We start from the raw sequence: 23,849 nt of genomic DNA on the forward strand, positions 1-23,849 counted from the left end.
TTTTGGATAAGACATTTTGGAGTTTCTTGCATTTTGGCAAAAAACCAGTTCTTTTGGAAAATTGTTTGAAATTGAACATAATTATGTATACTGGGTAAAAATACAGTACAGATTTTAAATTGTTTCATCCTATCATCTTTTGAAAGAGAGCAACTTAGGTAAAATATAATACTGTATTTGGTAGTGCCCTATTGAAAAGGAGACAGATTCTATAGAACTAAGTCACTATTTCTCCTGAAGCATGATTTTGTCTGCCCAAAGAAAGCATCTCTCCTTGGCCAAAATGTAAAACTATATTGCTATGTGAAAAGTTGAAAGAGAAAGTTTGAAGACACAAATGATTTAATTTTGGCTCAGACTGAGTTTGCTTAACACTGCTACATAATTTGGGTGAGGTTTCCTTCTGCCCATTTTTCTTGACCTAGATAAATACATTTTGAGAAACCAAGATCTAATGAATGTCAACTGACATTGAAAGATTACAATAAAAGGCTAGTGGTCTTTTTAAAAATTGTTTATTAATAATTAGCTTTTACAGGTCATGAAATAATTAAGCAGGGAAGTAACATGCTGCTTTCAGACTGAAAAAGAAAAAAAGACTGAAGCTTAATATCAATAACCTAGAGGGTCTAAATATATAAAACAATAGTTTAAAATGTTAATTTCTTGGTTTCGTCTCAGAATTATATTTTAATGACTCTATAAATATATTCCAAATATTCAGAAACTTCTAAGAAAGGATTTTTACTTACCAGATGCTTAAATTGTATGAACTTCAGAATAGTATCTTTCAATGTTTTTTTTCTTAAGGATGAAGTACAGTAGTTTTATATTGCTTTGGTTTCTTTTAAATACCTGCTGTTTCTTTTGAGACCCAAAATTCCCAACAAGGAAACAAGTCAGCCTAATTCTAACATTTGACTTATTACCTTGTCTTAAAGCACCACTATTGATTGGATGGCTTCTTTCAATACGTTTAATAATCCTTGGTTAAATTTATGTGTATCTAATGTAACATAGCTAAGTTACTGAGTACTTTAATGAGGGGGGGAAGGAAAGGCATTTATTTCTACAGGATTAACTAAAATGGAAAACGTATGACTTTTAGCAGAAAGATTCATTTAAAAATCTGAGATATTTAAAATATGGTCCTTGTAGCTATCCAGTCATGTAAATGCTTAATTGTAATTGTTATATGTTGAATGGATATTAAGAATAACTGTCTGGGACACCTGGAATTGCCATTGCATCAAAATGAGACAGTGTTGAGAACTGAAAATATTTTCTTTAATGAAAATATATTCAAGTTGATCCATATTCAAATATCTGTTTAATACTTAAAATTTGTTCTTTCTCCACATTTGTTTAAAACTATTATAAATGTTAGTGTATCCTTTGGATTGTGCCTTTGTTTGTGTCATGAAAAAGTCAACTGAGAAAAGTAGTCAAACAAATAATGTGAAAGTTGTTACCGCCACAGCATGAATGTACAGTTGTATTAAATTTAATCCACAGAAGTCTGTTTGGATGTGCTGTTTGTTACTAGATTTGTTAAAACTTTAGATCGTTATTTGGAAGGAAGCGATTTCTCTCCACTTTGCCACTTTGGGTTTGTGTGTGTTTTCATTAACCTCCATGTTTTTTCATACAGGCAACTTTGAACCTTTCCTATAAAAATACATCTCTTCTTTTCCTTTAAATTGCTCCACAGAAAATAGCATCATTTCCTTCTGTTAGATTTCCCAGACAACAAAATCTCTCAAAAATAAGTAAGTTCTTCCTTTTCTACACTAATCATCTGTATTCCTTTAGCTGTCATCAAGAGACTTGGTTAGAATATGGTGTGATCGGTTTTTCATTTCATTCATGCAATATCTAAGCCGCACCAAGGGCAAAGAAGGTCTAGGCACTGAGGATACAGTACAGACAAAACAGTTCCAGCATGTGAGGATGGAAATGTGTAACAGACTAAGGCTTAAGAGGAAAAATATGAAACAAAAAGGTATTATTCTTAAAAGAGCTATTCTGTTACACTTCATTTAAGGGCTTTTAAGACAAACATGCTTTAGAGGATAAGATATTCATGTAGATAGACATCTGTGAATTCAGGTTGCTCTTTACAAAGGCAGAGAGGCCAAGCAGCTCTTAGTGGTAGAGACAGGCAGTCACTTAGGATGGTCATTTTAGTATCCTATTTAATGGAACTTGAAAAAATACATTATAGCTTAGGTGTATTTAAGACATCCAAACACCCATGGCCTGTATGCTTGAAAAAAGACTGTAAGGTAACACCAGAGATATGTGGGTGACTACCAATCTATGTTAGTTCCTCCTGACTATATCTGTTTTTTAGCACTGGGGGAAGGAGTCACAGCAGCACAGTTCCAACTCCATCCAGACGTGCATTCCTGCTTCCTGCATTTTTTGGTGGGGGTCAACTTCTTAGATTAAGCTTTGATGTCTGTTGGCAACATTAGATGGGTAAGAAAAGCCTCATTGGGCTTCCCTGGTGGCGTATTGGTTGAGAGTCTGCCTGCCGATGCAGGGGACACGGGTTCATGCCCTGGTCCAGGAAGATCCCACATGCCGCGGAGCGGCTGGGCCTGTGAGCCATGGCTGCTGGGCCTGCGCGTCTGGAGCCTGTGCTCCACAATGGGAGAGGCCACAACAGTGAGAGGCCCGCGTACCGCAAAAAGAAAAAAAAAAAAGCCTCATTACTAAGGTTCTTTCGAAATGTTCACATAGCTGCTGTTCAAAAGGACAGAAAATAAGCCATGTTGACCTTGTTTCCCTTGTTTTGATATTTCATCGAAGTGACAAGTTTGAAATTACTGAATAAATAGAATTCAGATGTAATTATGTACCAAGACAAATACTGTTAATGTTTGTGAGAAGAAAATAATTACAATCTTCGCATGTATTTTTAAAATTTATTTTGAAAGAATAATATATACCAGGGCAAAAAAAAAAATCAGATAATAACTGCAAATTCCAGCCTTCCCATCTACTTGTCTAACCTCAGAGGCAGTCACTATCACTGGTTTCTCATGTATCCTTGCAGAGATAATTCTATGCATATACAAATAAATGTTTATTTACAGCATACCTTTTACACAAATGGCATCGTACTGTACTCATAGTTTCAAGCCTTTTTCTCATTTAATTACCTTGGGAAAATTACCTTGGGAAAAATACAAGGTATGTATGTACCTTGCCAGTACATACATATACCTGTCTCATTCTTTGACTGCATACTATTCCATTTTTATATTACACTCTGCTGTCTACCTGTTCATTAGTCTTACTTTGTATCTCTTGTCTGTGTAGCAAGCAGCACATTGAGTTGTTTTGCTGGCAGAGGAAAAAAATTCCTTTGTGCCCCTGAACTGTAACCAGAGAATAACTATATGATGTATCCCTAAGTATCTGAGATGAGCTGCACCTAAGGGTAAGAATGGAGAGTTACTAATCTGGTTACCACAACTATAATTTCAAGTTTCTATCACCCAGCTGTGTCAGCCTAGACAGTCATTTAAGCAATCTGGATTGACTAGATGATTTCTAAGATCCGTTTCAGCAACAAAATTCTGAGATTTGGAATTCCTGACAAGTTGCAGCTAACAGGCTGTGTACTATTTTATATATGAAAAACATCTCATTTGGTCTTAGCCAGGTAGGCAAAAAGAATAAAATATTTTGCATTTAAAATAAAAGACCCTAGGGGACTTCCCTGGCAGTCCAGTGGTTAAGACTGCGATTCCAATGCGGGGGGGTGGGGGGGCTCGTCAAGGAACTAGGATCCCACATGCCGCGCAGCGTGGCCAAAAAAATAAAAGACCCTAACATTAAAAATTATGACCAGGAATTTTAACTCCCCCCCCAAAAATAAATAAAACCTCCCAAAGGATTCATCAGTATTGCAGATATTATAATGTTGCAACAGGAACTACCTCAAATCTCTCAGCAAAGGAATATTAAATGGAAGCTAGCACCAGCCATCAACCATGTTCCTGCCCTTCAGCTATCTCCTTTATTTCTGTAGCAATCCTATAAAGTTCAAGTTTTATTTTAAAGATGAGGAAAGTAAGCTTCTTAGAAGATTAACTTGCCTAAAGTCGTCCAGTTTACTTTCCAAATAAACTGAATTAAAATGAATATTCGTTAGGCAAATTGTAATCTCAGCTTTACTTCCTAGTTTTCCACATGACCCTGGACATACATATTTTGCACTGATTCTCTTACTGGTTAAAAAAAAAGGGTTTATTAAAGAGCTGACTCTAAATACTATTCCAACTAAAAGGTTTTGCTTTTTTTTTTTCCTTCCCAAAGAAAATCATTAAAGAAGTTCTTTGCTTAACCTAAGAAATAATAAAAATCAAAATCTAATAATTAGATATAAAACAATTTTTTGACAGACTTCTTTTGTTGACCTGAGTAACTTCATTCTCTCTTCCCAAAGATGCCTGTGAAGTTGAGAACAATTTTTTATATACTTTTCCTTTCTTATTTGTCGTAATTTGCCTTTCATACCTGAAATTAATCCAACTCCAAACACAGTATGAGTGGATAAATTATTTTTAAAAGAAAGTTTTCTCCATAATTAATATGCACTAAATCGATGTACTCAGATTGCTTTAGATGGGCACATTTGTATTCAGTAAATATATATGGGCTTTCTTCAATGACACTGCAATAAAATTACTAGGTGCAAAACAAAGAATGGCATAGATCCACATACAATCGCTGATTGTCTTCAATAATGATGTTATTGGGATCTCTCATGTATTCTTAAAAGAATTTTTTTTAAAAAAGGGATAGGCAGAAAACAACTACTGGGGAAAACTTGAATTAGGTTAAAGTTTAGCCATAGGTATAAATTAAAACTGATTTGAATATTTTCTGACATTAAAAAACTGAAAAGGGCAGGCCTAACTTTTACTGGGTACCAAGAAAACCAGGATCAGATTAAACATTTGCTTTGGACAAATCACAAAACTAATAGTCCAAATCACTATCATCTAATCCAGTTGTTCTCAATCCTAATTATGCATCAAAACAATCTATGAGTTCTATTAAATAGATACCTATGCTAAACCCTAAAAATACTGAATCAGAGTCTACAAAGATGGGGCCTAGGCATCTGTAGGTTATAAAAAGCTCAAAAGATTAATGTAGTACATATTGTTCGTTGCCCATGTTTTTTCCTTATCTGGATTCTGATTCTAAAAATTATCCATTCTACCTCATGTGTCTCAGGGGCAGCGGATTCTACTTCCAGCTCCAGTAGCTCCAACTGACCTAAGAGTTATTCCATATCCTTTACCATTGACTGGCTCAGGGATGGACAGGTCTAAGCCACTTTAGATCAATGAGACCCAAGCATCTGGCGGCAAATTCTGGGAAAGCTTTTGCATGTTAAGAGGGCCCCTGGAATCCTCCCTGATTCCTCCACTTCATGTAAATGAACATGCACCCAGGCCCAACTGCTATTGGCAACCATCCCATGACCACGAGGGAAGCCAGCACTAGTATGATGCCAATGCTGCAGTTGAAAACGGGAGGAAAAAAACCCCAAAGGTTCCTGGTGACCCTTCTGAATCACTGGAATAGAAATACTGAAGCCCTTTCTATCAGTAGACTTCATGTATAATGATTCAATACATTTTCTTATTGTTTAGGTCATTTTAAGTTGGATTTTTAGTTATTTGCACCTGAAAGCTAAAGAGCTGTCCCACTGCAGCACTTTTTCAACCATAACAATCTGTATTAAGTAGAAACCACACAAACATGCCTTCATACTTATTTAATCTGTAAATCTGAGATTGATTTATCTTTCCTATTTTAACAAAGGATAAATCTTTAAAAAAATAATTTACATCTTGTTATACTTCTCCAATATTTGAGTTGAACTGTATTTAAAAGTTTATGCTCACTGCATTCACTTCAATATTTACTCAAAGTTTTTGCTATAGGCTTTGTCTTGAATGTGCAAGACCATTCGCCGTGCATAGAAGTCCCTGTATTCCTCTGGTAATTCAGCCAGGGTTTTTAAGGCTCTGTCCAAAATTTGTGCAGCTCTTGATGCTGCTGTAGGATCTTTGTTTCCATAGGTATCCGTTTTATCATAGCATTCAGATGGAAGATGCTTCCAAAAGACATTCACTCCCACTCCAAACTCTTCAGATATTACATTATGGAACCATAAAGCTGGAGAAGTTTTAAAAAAAAAAAAAGTTAAAAATAAAAGCTACAGTTAAAAAAAAAACCCAAAATGTCAGTGAAATATCACGAATTGCATTATAGCCAATGCAAGAAATAATTCTTGTAACTAGATCCCTTCGTTAGCACACTCCCAGCTTTTAACAGAATCATTTTAACTTTTATGAATTGCCAACCAATTTAAAGTGTCAATAGCACAACCCAACGTTTAAAACCTTTGGAAGTAGCAATTTTTCCTTTTAACTTGAAAGACATAATAAAGTTATATTTGTTTTGTAGTTCTGTAATTTGGGGCTGTGTTTTGTGTTACTTGTTTACACTTCCTGAGTCACACAACCACATCAAAAGTGTTCATTTTTTATACCCAGAACATTTCAATTATTTGAGGAGTATCTTTGACCTTTTCTGACTCAGTACAGTACTTTTGTTCTCAAAGACTTCCTGTACAAGCTGCATTTGGTTTTCTAACTTGCTTGAACCTGCATTCACTGTAGCCTCCTCAGTTTTACATTTCTAATGCAATTATAATCGTCTTATATTTCTTTCAACTCCTTTATAATAAGTATATAAAACTAAAGCAAATATTTTGGTTGTGGAGAGGATGAGTAAACTTTTATCATATAGCTAATTAATATTTTACTTCTACTAGAAAGCTTCTTTGTTTTCAATTGAGTCTAAATATTTTCAAAACACAGGTGCTACAGAAATACTAAAGCAACACTACAATATAATAAAGATGAAATACTAGTCACATCCAAAGAAAGTTTAATCCTGTGGAAAGGAGAAAGGAAGATTTATAAAAAGCTACATTTTAGAAACAAACTCATTCTGAGTGCTCTAGGAGAAACAAAAGCTTAAAATATTTTGATTTACAAAACTAGGTTCCAAACATGGTTTTAATCTTAACTACTCTTTCTTTCAGAACCTTTTTTTCCATATTCAATGTAACAGGAAAGAAAAGTAACCATTCTGTTAAATTTACATCCGAAGATGGGACTTTTGCTCTTACTTCAAAATATATGCAAATGTTCAGTATTTCTGTTTTGTTTTGGTTTTTTTCTTCCTTTAAAGTTTTATACAGAATAAGGGAGAACTGCATCACCCTTAACCATGCTCTCAAGACACAAAACCCCAAAATTTAAGTAATGGCAGTGGATTTAAAAAATATGTGCTGGTTGTAGCAATCCCACTACTGGGCATATACCCTGAGAAAACCATAATTCAAAGAGTCATGTACCACAATGTTCACTGCAGCACTATTTACAATAGCCAGGACATGGAAGCAACCTAAGTGTCCATTGACAGATGAATGGATAAAGAAGATATGGCACATATATACAATGGAATATTACTCAGCCGTAAAAAGAAATTTGAGTTATTTGTAGTGAGGTGGATGGACCTAGAGTCTGTCATACAGAGTGAAGTAAGTCAGAAAGAGAAAAACAAATTATGCTAACACATATATATGGAATCTAAAAAAAAAAAAAGTTCTGATGAACAGGACATGAATAAAGACACAGATGTAGAGAATGGACTTGAGGACACAGGGAGGGGGAGGGGGAAGGGTAAGCTGGGACGAAGTGAGAGTGGCATGGACATATATACACTACCAAGTGTAAAATAGATAGCTAGTGGGAAGCAGCCACATAGCACAGGGAGATCAGCTCGGTGCTTTGTGTACACCTAGAGGGGTGGGATAGGGAGGATGGGAGGGAGATGCAAGGGGGAGGAGAAATGGGGATATATGTATATGTATAGTTGATTCACTTTGTTATACAGTAGAAACTAACGCACCACTGTAAAGCAATTATACTCCAATAAAGATGTTTAAAAAAAAAATGTGCTGGTTGTTTTCGAAGTCAGGTATCAAAATTTTTTTTTTTTTTTTTTGCGGTACGCGGGCCTCTCACTGTTGTGGCCTCTCCTGTCGCGGAGCACAGGCTCCGGACGAGCAGGCTCAGCGGCCATGGCTCACGGGCCCAGCCGCTCCGTGGCATGTGGGATCCTCCCGGACCAGGGCACGAACCCGTGTCCCCTGCATCGGCAGGCGGACTCTCAACCACTGCGCCACCAGGGAAGCCCCAAGGTATCAAATTTTTATACACAATTATGTGAAGGACATTTTATCAGGACAATACAAAGATTAACAAAACATGGTTTCTTGTCCTCAAAGAATTTATAATCTAGTCCCAAATGAGAATATCATATTAATACTTTTTAACTTAATTTTATTATCACTGAAAAGTTATTAAACATATTAAACTTATTAACTTAGATATGGAAAATAAAACTATATAAATAGAATTTGTTAATGGATCCCTTTAATCTTAATTATGATTTTATAATCTTTATAATCTTCAGGTATTCCGTTTTGCATAATTACAGATGTTAATTATATCACTGGTTACTAACAATAACTAATGCCTATTTACTGTTCAAAAACATTAAGTGACACTAATTCAGACTGTAGAAAAATAATGCACACAAAAGATATCATAGGTATTAAGACTAACATTTTTATATTTAATAAAATCTCTAATCTCTCTTGGCTTTGGAATATATTTACTATTTCTTGGTAAATACTTAAGTGACAGTTCTACAACATGTTAATATTTTAAAAACAAAATGATTTTAAAAGTACAATGAGGTATAATCTTCTCCTAGATATAAAGTATCTTGTTTGAGATCCTTTAATAAAAGAATAAAGAAATTAGAGTATAATAATATTATATATATATAATGTTATATGTATAGGTTGCCTTTGAAAATAAGATTGTTAATATTGTAAGAATTTGTCTAAGCATACTTTAAACACACACACATCTGTGTATAAAAATCATCTTGTATATGACAGGATACATCTAACAAATTTTTTTACTAAAATAATCATATAATGGATGGAAGACAGAGTACAAATATTATAAACAGCAAATTACTGAAGTCTAGAAATCTTACCAGGAATGAATAATACATCTCCAGCTTTAAGGGAACATTCATACCGTCTAGCCTTGGAAAACAGTGGATATTTAGCTAAGTCTGGGTTATCTACATTCAGTACTTCTGATTTAGTACCTGAAAAGTTCCAAAAAAGGATAATATAGATTGAGCAGTTAGCATTTTTTTAAAAAGTAACCACAAATATAAATTTGAAAAAAAATTTTTTTCCTGTACAACTACTTTTGTGTACTCACAATGTGAGAATGATTACTATTCTCCTGAAACCTAAGACAATTTTCAATAACACATCCTTTATTTATAACCATTGACTTCCATGTAATATAATTAAGATAATCTGAAAATCTCATTCTTCATATTGCTTATCATCACATACACAATGGAGAATACATCATAATTAGGAAGAAGCACTATAAAGTTTTTCTACGAGAATGAAGAGATTAAAAAAAAAACTAACTGAATAAATAAAATTTCAGAAATTTAAACTTAAAAAAAAAAACAGTACCTGATAAATATAAATATTGGGCATCTCGAGGACTGAATAGTACAACACGCTTTTTTCCTGTCACTTGTATTAATAAGTTATCCATTACCTGAAGACAAATAAGAACTTATGAATAAGCAGTATCTAAAATTCAAATACACAGAACCAATGGTATTCCAAACAGTTAACTGTAAATCCTATCCTTTAATAAAGCTTGACTCACATTACCTAAAACTTATAGTAATATTTTAATCTAACAAGGAAAACAGTTGTGTTACACAACTGTGTCATTATTTCTCCAACACTGTCTTAAAATGGGAAGGATTGGCAAGCTATTAGGAAATCTGAAGTCAGAAAACTATTTGCCTTTGCCCCATTCTGACAGCAAGTATAGTTATACCTATTTGAGGCTCGCCTTGGTAAGTATCTATTTTACTTATCTGTCAAGGAATGCTATAAGGCCAAAATTAGACAACAGGTTGAAAGCACTTAGGAAAACCAGGTGTTGGGAAAATACAGAGTATTGCTGCAACTACTGCTAAACTCTTTTACTATATGGCCAACCATAATTTGGTTATAGGTATGTATCTTGATTTCTAAATTATTTCTATAGGACTATAACTTGGCAAATTTTCTTGATGAACCTATTAATAATGGCGCAATCCTGACTTTTCCTGTGTTTGTAAGGGTACACTACATTAGTACAAATTTTGAAAAATGTTAAAAGGCAGAGCTACATAATTCTCAGCTAAGGAATTAAAATATATACTAAGCAAGATATATTCATGAATATTTATTGAGTACATATCACTTCTACCTAAGCATTTCTCCTTTTACCACTAACACTTGACTTATGTAAACTTAACTATATAACTAGCATTCCTTTGACTTATTTTTATGTTTAAGAAAAACTTTATAATATTTAAGATAAAATGGATACTACATAAAATAGTCATTGAATACAGTTAAAAACTTTGAGTTACATCATTTTCTCACCTTATCATTCATGTAAATAAAACCTTAAAAAATATGCCAAGACTTTATATCTATCTCATTTAATTATAGAGTTACTACGTTAAAATCCTCCCGAGGGCCTCAGCTAAATTGTAAAACACACTTCTAAAACTTTATTAAATTTAACTCAGAACTTTTCAAAATATTCTTTTATCTTTAGAAACCTATTAGGTATTGCTTTAAGCTTTCTAAATTTCTCCACCCAACACCAAACCAAACACAATACTAGATTTTTAATATTTTTAGATACTTATATGCATCTGTTTAAGCAAATAAAATTGTAACACCATAGAATAAATGATCAAGATCAATACTCTACACATCTTGCTGCTCAATAAATACAGCAGACACTTGACATTCTCAAGGGATATACAGCCTAAGACCTTCAGATGTCCCCAAATTCTTACAATTGGAAATGGCTCTCCACAAACTTCTGCCTTTCTCCTCAACAATGGTTCCATCTAGTCATGTATCACTTCAACATCCTCATACTACAACCTTAACATTTCTCCCACTTTCGCAGCTTTCCCCCTCATCTGGTGTCCACTTTTCACATGTTAAAAAAAACACTTCAAAAAACTTAGTATATATATAATGAGGAACCAAGAATAAGACCACAGAGAAATGCAAATATAAGAAACTAACTAGGCTTTGGCATTAACTAAAATAATTCACTCCCATACCACTGCCTTGCAGAGCACCTATTTTCAAACTTCATGTTTCAGCAAATTACATGTCAAAGATCTTTGGGGTAACCTCCAGAAAGTTGAAACTGTGAATGTTAAGTCCATAAATTCTAAAGAGCTACTATAGTTTTAGATTTCTCATTTATGTAGCATACATCATAGTGGGTCCAAAGTTGTAACCCTGGTGAGCTAATTCGAAAAACACTGGAAAAGAACTGCTCTTCTTTGAAGAATTTTGGAAACTTAATATCTCCTTCCAATAAAGGAAACTGCTTTCTGATATCTGCAACATCCTGCATTGAGAGAAACATAATGAGAATTTTAATAATAAACACAATATTGGCATAATGCCTATTTTATCTAAGGCTTCCATCAGAGCCCATGATAATAAGGAGGAATGGGGCAAAACTCTGCTCACTGCTTTAAAATACTAGGATGTGACCACAGCCAACGCATGATCTTTTAACTGAAGGAATGACAGACTATGTACCAAGACATTCAACAATATCACTATTGTTAAGCTTAATATGCTTCACTAATAGAAAAGTTCTTCCTACTTTAAGCAAGAATCATACAATTGCCATCTACTCTAATATTTAAGTTTAGGAGTCATCAACTTGAATATAAGTTACCAATTACATAAAACCTGTGGGTACTACTAAGGGAGAAGAATAAAAGAAGGTAAAGAAATAATAGTGCCATAAAGAGAAAAGATAGAATCTGACTTGATCATTTTAGGGACCACTCCTTAACACTGTGTCCATATCAATTTGATTCTGAATACATATATATGAATTATCCAGGATTTTTATAATTATTTTAGATTATATTTTATTAGCTGAATGGCCATCTGTAAAATATACAGTAGAACAGATTTCTTAATTGTGGAGAGATTAGACAACTTGTTACATTCAGAATGCTTACCTTTCTAGGGTCTTCTCCAAGTGATCGTAGGTAGTACTTCTCATCCTTAAACATTCCAAAGAAAAACAACATCAGTATTCACTTAAAAATATTAGAAAGTAAAGATGGAAGGAAATGAATCTGAAAAGCTAACCCTCTTAAGTCATTTTTGAAAAAGTTCCATTTTCTTACCCTTTGTACTAATGCTCTCTGGTGGCTGTATGAAGAAATGTCTCTATATGCCGCTAGTAATAATGACAGGATCCCAAAACATTAAGTAAAATAAATCCTAAAGGCGACACATACTTACCACATCTAAAGCCACAATGCTTAATTTAGACTTTATACTCCAAATTATTTACAATCTTAACAGTGTCTTAAGACTTAAAAGAACTCCCATTTGTATAGCACATATGATCTCAGAGCATTGCTAAGGGCCAACGACAAACTAATATAAATGTAGAATAGAAGATAAATAAAATACTTTATACTTTTAAAAATAAGTTTTTTAAAATCTGAAACATTGCATTTTATGAAGCTAAATTTATCCCTAATCACATAATTCTCAAGCCAAATCCTTAAGAGTCAGCTCATGTACGAATTAGAAATATGTCATTTCATAGTAATAAGTTTAAGTTGATGCTTTAAAAAATTGTCAATTATAACTTCACTGAGTAGCTCTAATAGGGAACTATTTGAATTATGATGCACTGTATTGCCTGCATTTCCTGTAATAATTAGAGAACTGAGATATATCAGGTCAAACACGGGGCAACCCAACTCAGGAATTCTGCCTCTTTTATACTTTCATTGACCATTATAACACAAACTTCAAAATATATTTTATTTACCCTAACAATATATTATACATCTCTGTTCATAAATTTTACTGAACTCCTAGATTTACTGTTTTTAAAATTTTAACTAGTACCATATCAGATAAGTTCCATAAATTTATTACTGGCTAAATAGATTTCAAAGTATGTTCTTTAAAATTCTAAGAGTCTCTTCCAGTTCTAATGTTTCAGGATTTAAAAGGTAAATTCATGTGGCCGGTACAGAGATGCACCGCAGACTGCCCTTCAAGAAAGGATTCATAACTTATTGCAAGGAGTGTGATTAAGTTACAGCTGCCAGCTGTTAACTCCTGCAGGTCCACCTCACCCTTTGAACTAAAGGTCATGCTCTTCGTGGGGTAGCCCCAGCCAATGACTAAGCAAGATGGTAAAAGGCCTAGACATTGCTACCCAAGACAGGACTCCTCTAAGAGGTCGTCTTCGCTCAGGAGTTCCACACTGATCTGGCAGAGAGACTGTCAGCTCTGTATCACCATCTGATGGCACCCTCTACCCAATCCTCTCCTTTCCTTTCACAGGTATTACTTCCCAATAAACCCTCTGTAGTCCTAATTCCATCTCAGCGTATGCTTCCTAGAGAACTGAACTAATAGTCCATATTCATCTTACTTACACACTCACCCTAATTTTTAGACTTTAATTTATCTTGTCTTGCCCTTTATCTTGTCTCTGTTTCTTTTACTTCACTTGACATTTCATGGCTATTTACATCTGTGCCACTCATTACCCTTGGACAGGAAAGGACTGATACCAAAGGGCAACGGAACATGTATGTTAAAGCATGGCTGTAAAGTTAAAAAACATTTTTCAGGTACAGCTAATGGATTCAGTTTTAGTAGATATTCTAGTCATACTATAGAATACAGATCTCTGGAGTTTGCAGGGATACTGGTGGATCTAGTGTAAACATCACCCGATGAGAGAACTGTGAAAACAAAACATTTTTACCACCAAACTGACCAGCAGCCCAGCTGGCTCAGATGCAGACAATAGCTTTCTTCAAAACTTAAAAAGTAGTTTATTTTTCAAATGTGCTTTTGAGATAACAGAGTAAATTTTTTTTTTTAATTGTATTTATAAAAGCCTCAATGCCTTATCTCAAGACATTTAAATTATTTAAAGCTGGATTTAATGTAAATAAGTAGAATTCTTCTGCATTTAATCCTGAACAAATATTATAGTAAATACACACAATAGAAGTCACATTGATAATAACAATAATAAAATATAGAAATAGTCTAATAGTAAGATATGAAAATAAAGTTCTCTGTTAGCATTTGAACTTGGCACATCAGACCAAAGCATTTTCAGAGGAAGTAATATTAATAGCTAACATTTAGTGAGTGGTTCCTATGTGTCAGGCACTGTGCTAAGTACTCTATAGATTTTATTTAGTTAACTGTCACAAAAACCTTATGAAATAGATACCGTTATTATTCCTATTTCATAGACGAGAACACTGAGGCATAGAAAGATAATTTGGACAAGGTTTGAGACCTAATAAATAACACAGCTAGGATATATGGAAGGCTATAGTTCTTACATATCTATTATTCTTTTATAAGAAAATAATTTAGTATTTACATATTAATGCTTTCTTAAGAAAATGTGTTAAAAGCAGTTACCTCTGAAATAAAGAATTCCTTATGCTTTTCTTCAGCTGCCCTCTGAACCAACTTGCCAAAAGGTAAAGTTCTGAAATAAACACAAAAGAATCCTTGGACTTAGTAACAATAAATCATCTAGTAATACTCTATATACTATATATATATGTATATATATATATACATATATATATATACACACTGCTTGTTGGAGTTTGATATATCTTCTGTTTTACAATACCCATAATTTTTATTATAACCTATTATGTGGGATTCTAAATTTTCAAAATTCATTTAGCATTGAGCTTATTTGACCTAGGTTGGCTGAAATTTTGATTTCAAATAGATCTACAGTACAGATGGATCCTTCTCATATCAATATACTCCTAAGTTGCTGTTAAGAAAAATGTTTCTGGTTCTAAGGTATTTATGGTATCTTTGGAAATAAACCAACTTTCAAGCTTTTATTGCTACTAATTTTCAAGTGTCCTCGCAAAACAAGTCTTGTGATGAATGGGGCAAGCTATCAACACCAATGCTACTTCGGAAGAGACAAGCAAACAGTCCAATGAAGACAAAGCCCCTCTGCTTCTCACCAACCTGCCTGCCTTCTGGCAGCAGCACACAAAACTGCTCTCATCCTCCTGTACCACCCTCTATCATTTCAGGCTTCTGAGGAATAGCTCAGGAATTCCAGTGAAGTGACCAAATTTTATTCTTCTTAAATATTTCTGCCCAAATGCCTGTCTCCTTCCATCCTGGTGAACAGGGCTGAACACTGCAGAAGCAAAGTTTGTTTCCTTTACCTCACGCTCTTGAGCCTGAAGGGCTGTCTTTTCTCTGCCTCACATCCTATCCATTCAACCTTCTAGAATCAAATGTACTGCCCCCTATCTGCAGATGATATCTGTAATCTTTCACTCTTATTACCAAATATCTTTCCACTTGATATCTGTACTGGGGAGGTAAGATTTCCTTGTAAGAAGATGACCTTGCAATATTTTCCTAGAAACATACTGGGTTAAGATAAACGTGGAATGTCAGCTGTGAGAACAGGTAACATTGTTTATTGTAAAAAATGACCCTTTGGGAATCCCCCGGCGCCCCAGTGGTTAGGACTCCATGCTTCCCCTGCAGGGGACACAGGTTCAATCCCTGATCGGGGAACTAAGATCTGGCATGCTGTGCAGTGCAGCCAAAAATAAATAAATAAATAAAAGACCCCTTATTTATTGCGTCTAGACTAGAAGGATAGTGAGTGGACTATAGCCACCTGTTAGGAAGCAGAGGACTTGGCTTCTCCGTGTGTAGCATAACTCAGTAACTGAGCATGTTCCTTGGAGGAACTGGGAAGTCAAGGTCATGAGCCATTTCATGCTGCTGGTTTCTGCACACTAAGTGGCTTAGCTAAGCTAGGGTGTTTCTGCATCCACCTCTATAGTCAGTCTTGTTCCCTTACAAGTAAGCTGTCACTTGGTGAGCCAAAAAATGGCTTCTGGATTGGTATAAGGACTCCCACTGATTCCAACCTGCTGGAATACTGTTTCCTGCCTTGTATCCCTTTGCAAAGGTAAGTGAGTCTGATGTCAGATTATGGACTAGCAGGTGTCAATCAGAATTTGAGGACACACTGCTGATAATTATGTAGAGTGAGCACTCCAAGAGAGAAGAAAGGAGTCTGTCATCTACTCAGACCAATCTACTACTACAGTTTTGGCTTATAATATCAACAAATTTATTTGTTCAATGTTTTCCATCTCTGACCTCACTATATACTCTTCATTCCTACCAAAGCATCTTTGAAGAGTTTGGGAACAAAGTGGAAGCCTCTCTGGGCCAAAACTACCTCTGAAATTGGAGCAGTTGCTAAGGCTTAGCTTTTTTACTGGAGAGAACCCAAGACCTTTACAAGAAGAGGCCAGATAGAGTAGCTCAGTCCAGAGAAGCAGAACTCGGGTGCCCCCAGCAACCTTCTCCTTTAGGTCGTAGTACCTGTCAGAGCTTCTACAGAAACTAAATTGAGAGAAGAGGAAATGAGTTATATGAATTGTTAAGTTCCTTGGCCTTAAGGTCTTATCTATCCTATGCATGTTTCAATAAGAAGGGCAACTGCTATAGAAGTTCCACTTGTCTGGACTGACATACAGACCAGTAAGGGAGGTAGTATCAAGGAGGGCTTAGGATTATTAGGACTTGGTAGAGTCAGGCAAATTTGGGTATAAGTCTTAGTTCCAACATTTAGAGCTATACAATCTTGAGTAAGTTACTTAACGTTTTTAAACTTCCATTTCCTCATCTGTATAATTATTATTTAAAAAATCTACCTCACAGAAGTCTAAATGAGTAATATAATCTAGGATGCACAGTACCTCATATATAGTAAGTGTTCAATAAAGGACAGATGGTGGGGTTAACAACAATGATAATGCAGCAGCATGCAGTAGTTACCAACATTTAGAAAAAGAAGAAAAAAAATCTTCACTGTTCTGCTCCCCATTTTGGAAAGGCTGCTTCGCAAAATCAAGATCAGGAATGATGAAAGTATAACAAACAATGAGAGCAGGATGATGATAGGAGTCAGATGATGTGATAGGCAGAAGCAGTGAAGCAAAGCTTATATAAGATTCAGACTTAAAAAAAAATCTATGGCCAGAAGATTAACAACTGTATCCTTTCACTACACAAGGCTCTTCTTTTTTATAGTATACTGACTCTGGAAGAACAGTGAGAGCTACCAAGAGGAGAGAAGTACAAGCTAAGACTTGGAAACATATTTATCTTCAAATGTTTAAAAAGCAGAAATGCAACCTTAATCTGAACTGATAATAATTATATATGTGCGTAGGTTTTCTTACTTTCTAGTCTCTGTCTTTGGTCTAGATGCCTCCCTTCTTTCCTACTCCCTGATAACGGCCAAAAATGACTAAATCTATTTTCCTTCTTACTCTAAGAAACTAATCTTGCAACTCCTTAGTAGCTGTAGTGAAAGGCTTAGAGGAAGCTGGACTAGGAACTATTACATAATATATGTGCTTCAAAAACATGTTTTGAGAAGTTTATAGGACATGACATAACATCAAGGCAACTCAAGTTGAAGTTTCAATACCCATTTGTTACAGCATTGGGCTCCCTAGAAAATAAACATCATTAACTGCAGGCTGAAAAATGCTCATCATTCCAGCACTTTCTTCCACTTTCTTGATTTAATAAAAAATGAAAAGTTCTTACACTTGGAAAAATTTATGGTAATTAAATTCAATCCATGGCCTATTAAAAACCAAAACTGTAATGGCAAATACTCAAAGGATCAAAAACCGAGAAATGCTTTGGCAAGCTGCTATATGGACTTGGGAAACTCTACTGAGAAAAGAACGGCCCTGGACATTAGAAGCTCTGTTTAACTCATCTTTAAACTCTGGAAGGAACAGTGAAAGCCACCTTTCTTTAAAAATCAGTCTTTTGTGAACAACATGGTTTTTCAATAGACTGAATTTGCTGGGAACTGCATGTGCTCAGAATTTGAAAGTTGTTTGTTTTTAAATTTAACATTTTTAGTGAAACTCAAGGGAATAAACTCATGGGAATAAATAGCATATTAAATCTATAAGGTTGTAGCATTTAAAGCTTTCAAGTTTAGATATTCCGCAGCATTTAACTATCTTTTACTTTTAAGACATTCCAAAGCATAAAACGACAACCATGAGGGACATTTAAAGTATTTAAGATTATTTGGACAAAAAAGGAAATTAAGCCTGATTTATCCAAGTTGATAAAAGATTATACCAAACATAGTAACCACTCGTCTTATATTTCTGGAGAGGGCAGAAAAAGAAAACATGAGCTTATACTTATCTAAAAACAATCTGGAATTTAAAAATCTTCCCAAAATAGGGCACTTAAAAATCAAAATAGGTTATAAAGGAAAACTTTAGAATTTATTACTCTAGATAACAATTACCAATGTGGGAGGATCAAGTAATTAATGAAGCATTGAATGAATACAGTACACCAAGCTTTAGATGAATCTAACTTTAGTTACAGAAATTCTGCTCTTTCCATGACTCCAGAAGGTATTGGGTACACACTATATTTTTAAAATGGTCTTTGGAAATGTCTTTGTATAATTATGTAAGCTCAGAATTCTTGTCTTTAAAAGCCATTCTTTAAAAATTAGTAAGCTATTCCATAATTATATCAAACTAGCCAGAAGAGAAAATGCCATATAATCTTTGTATAATAATGCAAAAATATTTTAAAGGTTTAAAAAAAGTTATGTGTATCCCCAGAGTAAACCTCAGAAAAAAATACCTATACACAAAATTCTTACTAATGAAGTCCATCTGGGCAACTGCAGCAACATGAATCTTCACCTCTTTCCTCCCTCCAATTTGGCTTAGGTAATCCACTGTCCATTTGCTTGTACACGTCCCCAAATCAATTCCTTCCAACACTAGAGGTTTTCTCTGTGTGGAAAAAATCAACCGAAAATTAGGGAAAACCAACAATGTATCAGGAGCTGTATTTGGTAATAAAGGGATAATAAGAAATGATTCTTTATCCCAAGATGCTAAAAATCAAACCTTCTGACAATTCATGCTGTAACTAAAACAGGAAGAGGACCCATGTAATATAGTTAGAACAAAATTTTAACATTAGGAAATCAAAACCAAACAAAACAGAAGTGCCACCATAAGCTTAGAAACAAGAGAAATCTGAGTATTATTTAAAGCATTCTCTAGAGTGTTATTTATGACAAAACATACAACTGATTAAAATTTGTGCTTTATACTCAAATACTGTTTGCAACTTTTTATTTTGACACCATTCCAAACTTAATGAAAAGTTGTAAGAACATTACAAAGAACTCCCATATATCATTTACTCTGAGTCACTAGTTGTTAATTTAACATTTTGCTCCACTTACTTTACCATCTGCTCTCACTCTTGTTATATGTGTACAGAGAGAAACATATTAAAGATAATTTAATTTTTTCTAAACTAGTTCAGTGTAAGTTGCTGACATCATGCTCCTTTATCTCTAAAACTTGAGTATATTTTCTGAGAACAAAGACATTCTTTTATATAACAACAGAATAATTATCAAAATTATATTTAACACTGATATAATACTTTAATCCAAACTGTATCCAAATTTTGCTAACTGTCCTTATAATATCCTCTATATTTTTTCCCTATATCTGAGATGCCACATTGTATTTAATTACTATATCTCTTTTACTCTGGAACAGTTCCTCAGACTCCCTTTTATGACATTGACATTTTTGAAGAGTACAGGCTATTTTGTGGAATGCCCTTCAACTTGGGTTTATCCGATGTTTCTTCATGATTAGATTCAGGTTACTCATTTTTGGAAAGAATGTACCACAAAAGCAATGTTGTGTCTTTCTCAGTGCAACACATCAGGTAGCACATGATATTTTCCCTATTATTTATGATGTTAATTTTGATCAACTGGTAATTCCTGCCTCAATCAAGTATTGCTACGATGAGTGTAAAAATCGTGAATAAAAAAAAAAAACTCCATCACCTTCTACATGTACTAGTTGGTATTCTAATGTAAAAATCAGCTCTAACTTCTCCATTCACTTATTTTATTCACTGAGTTATATTCTACTGATATAATTTTGATGCTCAAGTTATCCCAGATTTGGCCAGCAGGAGTCCCTTCGAGCTGCCTCTTGTGACGTTTTACCTGAGCACTTCTTACTTTATGGAAAAATAACACAATCCAGTATCCTTTTACATCTCTGTCCCAGCCGTCTAGTCATTTCTTCAAGCAGCTCTGGTTTCTTCTAGTGGGGAATGCTGTTTAGAAACCATGATCTGGGTGCTGAATGTGTTTATGACTATTGGTGTGTCATTACTTCTAGGCCTTCTCAGTGGACAGAGCTAGGAAACACATGAAGGTGTGTATATACTCACTCCTCCCCAAATATATATATATACACACACATATTCTGCATATGCATATAGTTATATCTATTTATCTATTTCTCTTTCTCTCTCAATATGTACTATACACACACACACAATTAATGGATGTATGATGAACCATGATACTCCCAATATGGATACCTAATTCTGATCTTATACCACAAGATTTATTCTAATTTCATTGTTTATATATTTGTAAACTCCCTTCTCTTAGTGGGAAACCGGGTTCCTATCATCCTCAATGTTTAATCAATTGTACAATCCCAGAATTCACAATAAGTGCTTTGCAATTGCTAAGTTATACCACTGTAAAAAAAGTCTACAAACTAGAATTCAGTATTGTTTACGGTTCTTTTTGTTTTTAGACTGATATATAATCAAAGAACTGTGTTCAAAAGTGACTTAGGTTACTTCTCCTCCTCTCCCTTACTTAGGTTCACTTGTTACTTTTATATTCTATATTAGAGTTTGGTTGGTTTTTTTGAACCATTCCTTATCCTTGTTAATTTTATTATTATTATTACTGTAGAATATAAAACAGTAACGTGATCTCCAAAGTCAAAATTGTACAAAAAAGGTCACCGCATCTATAATCACCCACCTCATAATCACTCATCCCCTATATATAACCAGTCTCATTAATGTCTGGTTTATCGTCCCTGTATTTCTTTTTTGCATAGTGACCAAAAATATATATACTTTCTTATTTCCCCTTCTTTTTTATACAAAAAGTATCTTATTATGTATTGTTTTTGTAATTTGCGATTTTTTAAAAATTTAAAAATATATCCTGGAAATCACTACTATCAGTTCAGATTATTTCCCTCATTCTTTTTTACAGCTTAGTACACCTTAGTGTAAATGGACAATTTAATCAGTCTCCTATGCATAGGTTTTTAGGTTATTTGTAATAATTCGCAAGCATAATAAACACTAGAAATTTTCATACTGTTGGAAATATATCCCCAGAGTAAATTCCAAAAGAGGAATTGCTATATCATAAAGTAAACACATCAATAGTTTTGTTAGATATGCCAAATTCCCCTCCATGAGGGTTGTACTACTTGGCATAAAACGTGAGAGTACCATTCACACACCCACAAAGAATATTATTATTAAAGCCTTTTGATTTTTGCCAATATTATAGATAAATGGTATCTCAGTTTAATTTCTCTTATGAATAAAACTGAACATCTTTTCATGTGTTTAGATGCCGTTTTTATCTTTTTGTCAACTGTTCATTTTTTAATCAGATTTTTGCCCTCCCCCCCATTAATTTTTAAAAGTTCTGTACATACATGGGCTTTTACTGCCCTTTAATGAAATATGTTGCAAATATTTTTCTCCCAGTTTGTATTTTATGTACAATTTTAATCATTTATCACACCTGAGTCAGTTAGAAAGCCCTTCCATAGACCTAGATTGCAGAGAAATTTACCCATGTTTTCCTCTAGTACTTAACGTAGTTTCTTTTTTTTATTTAGATCTCTGATCCATTTGGAGATCACTCTTCTGTACGGTGTCAGATATAAATCTAATTTTATCATTTTCTAAATGACTGTGACCATCCACTTGTCCAAGCACCGTTTATTGAAAAGTTCATCTTTGCCCCAGTGATTTTTAAAATGTCGCGTCATCACATGCTAAATTTCCATATATATATAAATATCTCCAGAGCCTGGATAAATACTTGTGTGTGTGTACACACATCTATCTTCATCCAGACTTTCTATTTTATTCCTCTAGTCTGTCTATTCATGCACCCATACCACACTATTAAATATTAAAACATGTTAAAAAATCCGATAGGACTATAACCCCTCACAGCTTTTCTTCAGTGTTTTCAGGTAAAAATGTCTTGTTTTGCAATTTAGTTATTAATTTCTAGTTTTATTACATTGTGACCAGAGTGTTGTTTGTAATTTTCCACTTTATGAAGCTTAGTGATGCTTTGTGACATATTTTATGTCTTGTCTGGGAAGCCTAAATTACAAAACACTTTTTGCTATTCATCTTCCAAAGCATTTCCACATACATACATCATTTGGTCTTCATAATACTGTCCTGAAGGCATCTTATACTAACGTGTCCTGCAGTGAGGTAGGGAGGACAGCAACCTATCTAGCACTAGTCTCCCAAATAAATTAAGGCTTGAATCCTCCCTATAGGTTGCTAACTCCTAAATGAAAAAAAGTTCATCCCTGACTTTTGTAAGGACTGTAGCTCAATGACCACCCTTATAGGTGTAAATATCAACTGAAATTGCTGGGGGGGGGGGGCGGGTTTCTTTATCATGAGCAGGCTAACTGTAAACCTGTGGATTTTTTTTTTCTGTAAATATCTGCTGGCCTCTTTATTCTTAGTTTTTCTGAACCCTGGATTCCCTTGCAAAGCACGGCAAGTAAAAACACTTTTTTTCCCCCATTAGTATTTTTCTCTGAGAACTAAGGTTCGAATTATACGTATAAGAGAATCGAACGTCTGAACTAGAACCCACGTTAGTTAGAATCCAAGACCACTGGAAGTTTGTCGGGGGATTCCCATTGCTTCCCCTTTTGGCTCAGTGCAGTGAAAAACTTCTTCAGATCCAGTAACTCGCGTAGACTGACAGGCGCCGTTCAAGCCACTGGCTGGGGTTGGGGGCGAAACCGCCTCTAGATTTTAGGAAACCCGATGGAAGACTGGTGGTGGTGGGGAACTCCCTGGGTTGCCATGGTAACGGTAGAAGACCGCAAGCAAGGCCGCTAAGCACTAGTAAGGCTTCTTGGGCAAAATATTTCTCGTAGCCAGCGCTCTGCCGTCAACCTGCTCCCCAGAAACGTGGAACGGAAAACTTAACAGATGAGCCAGTCAACATCCCCCATGTGCCCTCTCCCTTGGCCGCCGGGCCAACCTGCCACCTTAGGCCGACAGCCACCTCCTCCCACACCCTGGATCGCAAGAAACCAATTCGGAGCCGCTGGAGCGCTAGGGACGGGTATCCACCGGCTTCCCGCGGTTCTGCCCCACAAGAGGGCCTCACCTGCGGATACAGGTGCTCCATGAACTGCTCCTGCGAAACGCCCTCGAGCCGGGGTACCAGGAAGCACTGCCCGGCCATGGTTGCTCACGCCCGTCCTCTTCCAAGTCTTGGGAACCTCGGCCCTAACACGGTCCAACCGCGCGGACCGCC

General features: G+C 35.0%; 1 protein-coding gene across 1 annotated transcript; it reads right to left on the reverse strand.

The window, feature by feature from the left end:
• Window positions 1-5,950: 5,950 nt before the first annotated feature.
• Window positions 5,951-23,777, reverse strand: TYW5 (tRNA-yW synthesizing protein 5). The gene is made up of 8 exons (XM_065881018.1): window positions 23,700-23,777; window positions 19,031-19,185; window positions 14,744-14,813; window positions 12,283-12,327; window positions 11,514-11,651; window positions 9,680-9,767; window positions 9,175-9,291; window positions 5,951-6,207 (listed from the first exon to the last, which is right to left on the reverse strand). Exons 1-8 carry the CDS (start codon window positions 23,775-23,777, stop codon window positions 5,951-5,953), a joined length of 948 nt encoding a protein of 315 aa, XP_065737090.1.
• Between the last annotated feature and the right edge of the window lie 72 nt (window positions 23,778-23,849).

Source organism: Phocoena phocoena, chromosome 7, assembly GCF_963924675.1.
Source record: "Phocoena phocoena chromosome 7, mPhoPho1.1, whole genome shotgun sequence".
Classification (NCBI taxonomy): Eukaryota; Metazoa; Chordata; class Mammalia; order Artiodactyla; family Phocoenidae; genus Phocoena; species Phocoena phocoena.